This window comes from Apis dorsata, unplaced genomic scaffold (genome assembly GCF_000469605.1).
Source record: "Apis dorsata unplaced genomic scaffold, Apis dorsata 1.3 scaffold_946, whole genome shotgun sequence".
NCBI classification, from domain to species: Eukaryota; Metazoa; Arthropoda; class Insecta; order Hymenoptera; family Apidae; genus Apis; species Apis dorsata.
In genome coordinates, this window is record NW_006264055.1 from 3,226 (window position 1) to 10,579 (window position 7,354).

General features: G+C 27.0%; 1 protein-coding gene across 1 annotated transcript in view; it reads right to left on the bottom strand.

Annotated features, from left to right (window-relative positions):
- Positions 1-3,619: 3,619 nt before the first annotated feature.
- Positions 3,620-7,354, bottom strand: part of LOC102671460 (AT-rich interactive domain-containing protein 5B-like) — a 106,117-nt gene continuing 102,382 nt past the window's right edge. The window contains exon 3 of the mRNA XM_031514268.1: positions 3,620-4,357. Within this exon, the coding sequence (XP_031370128.1) occupies positions 4,286-4,357 (72 nt within the window). The 3' untranslated portion in view covers positions 3,620-4,285. The remainder of the gene's footprint in view (positions 4,358-7,354) is intronic.

Genomic DNA, 7,354 nt, shown 5'->3' on the forward strand with positions numbered 1-7,354 from the left:
GTAAGTTTTACTTTTCTTTCTGTATATATTTATCTTGTAATGAAATATAAAAATATGAGAAATAAATAAAATAATAATATACATTTAAAATCATTTAATGGAATCGTACTTTAGAAATCTTAATAAATCTTTAAAAAAAAAAATCTATATTGTTATTTACCAATAAAACAAATAAAAATTCGTTTTGATTTTAATCCACTTCAATTTTTCAATTATTTTTTTTATCGACTACTGAAATTACGTTTCATTATTCGTTTTTTCCTCGTCTAATTTTTGTTTGATTACATTAAATGAGGGAATAAATATATCTTATTGCGGCACAAAAACGTTTCGAGGAGTATATCGATCCTATTCACAATCCAATTCTTCAAGGTAATTCATTAAAAAGTCCGGATTTAATTTCTCGAACATAACCTCAACGTAAGCTTTACCTGATATTAAATATTTTTTCCAATTTTTTTTTTTTTCGCACAACGCAATATAACTTGCATGAATCGATCAAAGGTTTAATAATTCTTTCTTCGGCTATATTTTAACCCAATGAGATTGTAATTTGCAAAATGGTCAAGTGTACGACGTTGTATGACAACTAAATAGTTCGATCAACGTGAATAAATATCTGCATAATTTTGTTACATCAATATTGATTTTATTAAGTAATTCCAATTTACTAATTGATCAAATAGAATTCTATATTTTTCTCTATGAATATATGCCATCAGTATATACAGCCATTTTGAATATTGTATTTTTCCTTTTATTTTTTTGTAATATCCCTCATTAAAAATCTTTCCATTTTTGATGCTGCATTGAATATGTTAATAAACATAAAAAAAAAAATAATTATTAAAAAAAGCTTATACTAATCGAGAAGATAGAAAAGAGAAGAGAAAAGTAAAAAGAATTTGATACACAAAAAATTCAAGAAAATTTATAAACGTACCTCTGTATAAATATATATTCATAAATTCGTGAATAAAGATTAATTTCGACAGACAGTAAATTTAATTGAATGAAATTCAATTATACGATAGAGATTGTTAAAATAGACGTTATTTCGTATAAATCAATTTTATTAGATTTAAAAGGGACTCGAATTGATCGAAATAATCAATGGAGAGAATTTAATAATTCAATTTTCGATTACATTAATTAATTCCTTCATCCCATTTTACGTCCTTTATATTTTTGAAGTTTTATTCCTTGATAACATTTCAGTTTCTATGTTATATTTATTACTCTTTTGGTTTTTCATTAAATCAATTTCATAAGTGGCGGATAACAAAATGAGATTATGGCGTTTAATAAAGCAAAGTTTGCTTGGAAACTTTACAGACGTTTATTCTTTCATCGATCAATTCTGTTCGAGAGGGAGAGCAAAGATGAAGAGAATGCAGTGATTTAATAAAGCCTGCAGGTGGACGAGCAAATAAAGATGCATGGACGTAAATCTTCTTTGTTAAATCTAATCTGATGCAGCTAAACGATTAACCTTTGATCTTATTTATATACCGAAATATCTTCACGATGTTCAAAGTCATCTCCAATTATCAATACATGTCTGTATATAAACGAAGAATTTCATCTTTCGCAATTAATGTCGAACTATGAGATGAAACTTACGAAATATTTATAGGGATATATATATATATATAATTACGAAATATATTATATTTATGAAATTATAATATATTTGTATCTATAAAATTTATATTTATGGAATATTTGAAATTTATCTTTTATTTATTTCGTTTTATCCTTTCTCCGCGTACGGATGAAAATATTAAATTTTCCATCCTTTCAAATTTATAATATATTTTACTTACCATAACTTTTACGATATCAAGGAAATATCGCAAAAATGGAGGGAATATTTTTAAATAAACGATAAAATGTTTTCATATTTTCTTGTCTGTTATTTTCGCCAAAACCTATGTACACAAGATGTTAATGTATCATGATGCTATAACGTTCCATTATACAGGATTAAGATAATAATATGAACATCAAACTGTCTAGTTATATCGATCTCTGCCTCTCTCTTTCCTAAATCGAGTTTATTTCTAAATAAATTTTATTATACAATTTATTTCAAAATAAGATATCTCGAAGGAAGGTACATTCGAAAAAATAATGCAAAAATGTGGGATGGCATATTTCTTGATATAAAAAAATTCGAAATAGATTTCAATTAATTTCGAATGCGTGTACACTTACACATAACCTCACGTTTTATCACTTGCCTTTATCACTGCGGTATTCGCATTGCTGTCTGGATTTATCACATTACGTAGCAAAGGATGACAAATGAGAGAGAAATATATTTTTCAATTTTAAATTAAATTCTTTCCGTGACTTGAATTATCAAAAATTTAAAAATTGAAATTTTGCGTTTTTGAAAATTAATATATGATTTTTCATGAAAATAAAAAATAATTATTCAACTGAAAAATTTATTATTCAGCTGAAAATATATCCTTAAATTTTAATTTCTCAAATTTATTTTATCATAGATGTATCAAAATATTTATTCGAGTATAATTCAATTAAATATTAATTTATTCAAAGATGAAATTTCGTATGGAAAAAAAAATATCCACATTTTCGATTTACTTTTCTATGTAAATTCACTCCCTTTGAATACCATCACTTCGGAAACACCCTGTATAGATCACGTCGAAAGCGCTCATGCCGATCTTTCCTTATAGAGGAAAGAGGAAACTTTATAAGTTCCATAAATATTTAACAGACGAAACGTAACTGACGGAACCGTGGAATTTTAAGTACGGTTTATCAGATAAAGCTCAGATGTGTATACATATTTTTTTCTCTCTTCTTTTTTTTTCTTTTCTTCTTTTTTTAAGGGAGAAAGAGATTAAATGGCTTATCGATTTGACCCGTCTGCCCTTTAATTCGTTGCAACTCATTTATAATATGTGTACATTCGAGTCTTTATAATAGAAATTGACCATCGATTCGACATTTGGTTCATTGGCATTGCTCTTAGTAATGCGTAATGTAGCAATCAACTAAATGCTCAAACACAATGGTAACTCGTCTGTATTTTCGCAAATTAAAATTTATAGGTTAATGAGTTATTCAGAAAAAGTGAATAAAATATTTGTTTTTAAAAAGCAATTTCGATATTACAAATATCGAAATATTGATTAAAAAAAAATTTTATACACGTAGAAAATATCATATGATGAATATTAATTACGCATAATATTAATTATATTTCATATTATTTATCGAATGTGCACGAATGTTTTCAAAGTCCAAAATTTTTCATTTTAATCGAACAAGTATGACATCTATGAATAAGTTGCGAACTATTGTTCGAGGTAAGAGCACTATATAATATAATGTTGAATAACGAAGCATTATCGTGTATCTTGAACTCATAAAATCTATTTACACGTTAAATATGTATTCGTATTTTAAAATGAAGAAATATGTACATATGCTTTACGAGCGATAATGAAATATTATGAGACTATTTGAAATAACGATAGGTAAAATATTTTTGTCCGGTTAAATTTCATATATGCATATGTTCGCGAATTATAATTTCATAAAGTTTAAAAAAATTGAAAGAAAAATCCATTAATGAAAAATATAAAGTCTAAAATGAAATATGTATCTTTTTTATATTTAAATTTGAAAAATATGAAAATTTTTTATCATGGTATTTAATATATCTCTTTGTTATTGTTCAGTTAACATGCTTCTCGATTTCGAAAACATTACACCGGAGCTTACATGCTTCTTTACATGCTACTCGAACCTACCGACTGCGTACACATCGATCAAAAATTTTCTCGCGACACGTTGATAAACCTTCAAAAAAAGAAATACGTTTCAAAAAATATTCGATACACACTAGCACTTTTATATTATATGAAATGCGATAACGTCAAAATAAAAAAAAACGATGTAACGTAAGATTACATCTCATTAGTGCAATTAGTAGACATGAAATAACAGCGCTTGAATATGGTAATAAAATGATGAATACGATGAGGTTAACGATAGACAGTCGGTAAGAAAGAGGGGACAGTGGAGAGAAAGAGAGAACGGAGGAAGAGTGGAGAAAGAAGAGGGAATTAGTAACGTCAATAATAATAGTTGCCGCGTAACGAGGCCAAGAAGGAAATACAGGATCGTAGGACAAACCAATCGAGCAACTTTTGTGCGACACTGTACTCGCCGAGTGGTAGCTATCATACACACGATTCCATCATATACAATTCGCGTCTGAGCCTCGGCCACGACCAACCGCGCATTATAAATAACTTTCAGTATCGTGATGTGTATCCACTTGAAACTGCACACAACGTAGTCCATGAAGTCCATGCTTCAACAAATTATGAATTCCTTATGAAAATATATCTGTACATTTGGATGAAACGAAAAAATTGAAATTAAAATAATTATTTTTAAAAAAAAAAGATTTGATTCTAATTATTTTATTGATTAAGCGTATTGAAATGAATTTTTATGATATTAATAAAATTTAAAAATTTTAATTTATTTTTTAATATATTTTTAATTTTGGATTATTTCTTTCTATATTATATATTTTTATATTTTATATTTATTATAATTATTATAACTTTTATATTAATTATGTTTTTTTAATACAATATTAAAATTTACTTTAAGAAAAATATTATCGATGAAATTTAAAATTTAACACAATGATTTTATGAATATTTGCTCTGTATTTTATTTTATTTTAAATGCAATTTTATTTTATATATAATTTAATCAATTATAAATGAAATGGGAACGAAAATGTATAAAATATTTAAAAAATATCTAATAATATATTATTATATATCAATATATTATTGTTATAATTGAATATATTCTAAAAATTTCTTTTTATCGTGAAAATATGATTACCTATAATAATATTATATCTAAATGATCATTAATTATTTCTGAAATTGATTATCTACATCCGACTATAAATACTGATAAAACATACAGAATGTATCACGTAACGGTATCCTCTTCAAATAATCTATAAGAAAATGCTGACATATTAAAATTAATTAGTTTTTAGTAGCGCATAAATTATAGCGATAATATTTTTAAAATGTTTCTCTTGTTGAAAATGTTTTTAAAAATATCGATTAATGCTCGAAGAAACATATGATTCTAATTAAACGAATTAAAAAATATCTCGATTTTTTTCGAATAAGAAAGAAATAATATAATAAAAAGAATTTTAATGAAAAAAAAAATTAAGATAATTAAAAACTAATAAAGTTTGCGTTCAATTGTGTTTAATGGATTTATTTGATGACGTTCAAAAATGTTAGTTACCGTTATACGATACGTATACATCCTGTACTATATGATTTGTCTATTCATGGTCTATTCATGGCTCCCCCTTCGAAACTTTACGTTATACTTCGTTTGAGAAATCTTCGTAGCTTTATTTATGAATATAGTACGCGTCACGGATAAATATTATACATAACGAACAGCTGTACATAGAGAAAATTATGCGACTGCATTACAGCGAATCGAATCACTCGCGTAATTTCAAATGATAATAATGTTCTCGAGAAATTCCGATCCCACGGCAACCCCCACCTCTTCTCCCCACCCCGACTGTTATCTCTATCCTTCTCTCTTCTTCTTGTTCTTCCGTCCCTACTTCCACCAATGTTTTTATGCGCATGGAACACAAACAAATATACTACTATGTGTATAAGAAACACAACGACGGTAAATCGGCAAGCAAAGTGACAGCATAAGCTGAATGGAATTCTGGTAATTAAATGGATCTCTGAATGAACGACGATAGGCTATTCGGTGACCCGAGATAACCCCGAGAAGATAATGAAATTCTTCGATCCATAGCTCTATTTGTTCCTGTTTGCTTGGTTCAGATTATTAATGCGTTCGTAGAGTTTTACAGGGACTCAGCTCCATGTGTTGAATTCAATACGCTCACCGCTCGTTCTTGCTTGTTAATCTTTTCCGCTTTAAGGAACAGACAGTGTATACGTATGTGTGCACATATGGTGGGGTGTGCGCGCGCGCGCATATTTCTACTCGAAGAAGCTCTAGTACAGTATCGTCTAAAAGTTGACGATGATTTTCAATGTTTGAGAAACTTACAATTATTATATGTATATTATCGTATCACATTTTATGTATATCATTCATGTATTTCATAGAACGAAATATATATGTATCATGATTTATGTAAGAATTCTGTAAAAAGATGAAAAAATTCAATTAGAATTAAATAAAAATAAATATAATATAAAAAATAGTTTTATATATTAAATTTTGTTATTTTTCCTTTCGTGTTTTATTTTTTTTTTTTTTATTCGATTATCTATCAGTATACACATGATATTTTATGACGCGAATGCCATGTATTAATTAATTAAAACTCTATGCGTCATATATCGTATAAAACAACGCGAGATTATTCGAGATCTACGGTCTGAATTTCAAGTAAACGCTTCTCGTATATTGGTTTAGTGGAATTAGAGTTTAAATGACTTTAAACACTTGAGATGCCGATGTGACTTGTTCCATATTTGCTTAGTACGTTTATCTAACGTTAAATATTTAAACGTTTGAAAAGTTGAAATATCATAATTTAACAAAGTTGATAATATGAAAATTTGAAAATTCAGAAATTCTTGAAAATTGAAAATTTTGAAAACTTGAATATTTAACGATGAAATCTCAAATTTCGAAGATTTGAAAATTTGAAGATACATAAATTTAAAAATTTTAAATTTTAAAAATCCAAAAATCTTTTTGAAAATTAAAAAATTTGAAAATTTTTGTAAATTATAAAAATTTAAATAAAAATTACAATCCAAAAATTTTATGGAGAAGTGGCACACTGCTCGAAACTTCCAAATATAATAAGAAGCAAAATTAAGAAAGAAATTCTTTCAGATTGATGCCAAATAATAACCATTTGCCTGGAGTTTTTTTTTCCTATCTTTAATACGGTTGATGTTTTTCTTCGCAACATTTTCAGCTACGTAGCAGCTGAGTCAGCCAAAGAATGATTGCACCAGCTGTACAACCGACACGAAAGCGCATCGCTAATTAATTATTTTCCTCCGGATAATAAAGGGCTACTGGCCTGTTTCTTTATAAATTAAGCGTTCCCCCCTAGATTATAGTACGTTACACGTTGAAATAAATTTTAATAGCCATCTATAAAATTCTGATTAATTTAGAGAATTTACACCCACATAATAAACGAAGAATAATTATCGTTAACTTTATTTTTTCCCATAATTCCCACTTTTAAAAAATTTCTCTTTCATTTATGATTTTCATTTTTTATTTATTTTTTTTTTTT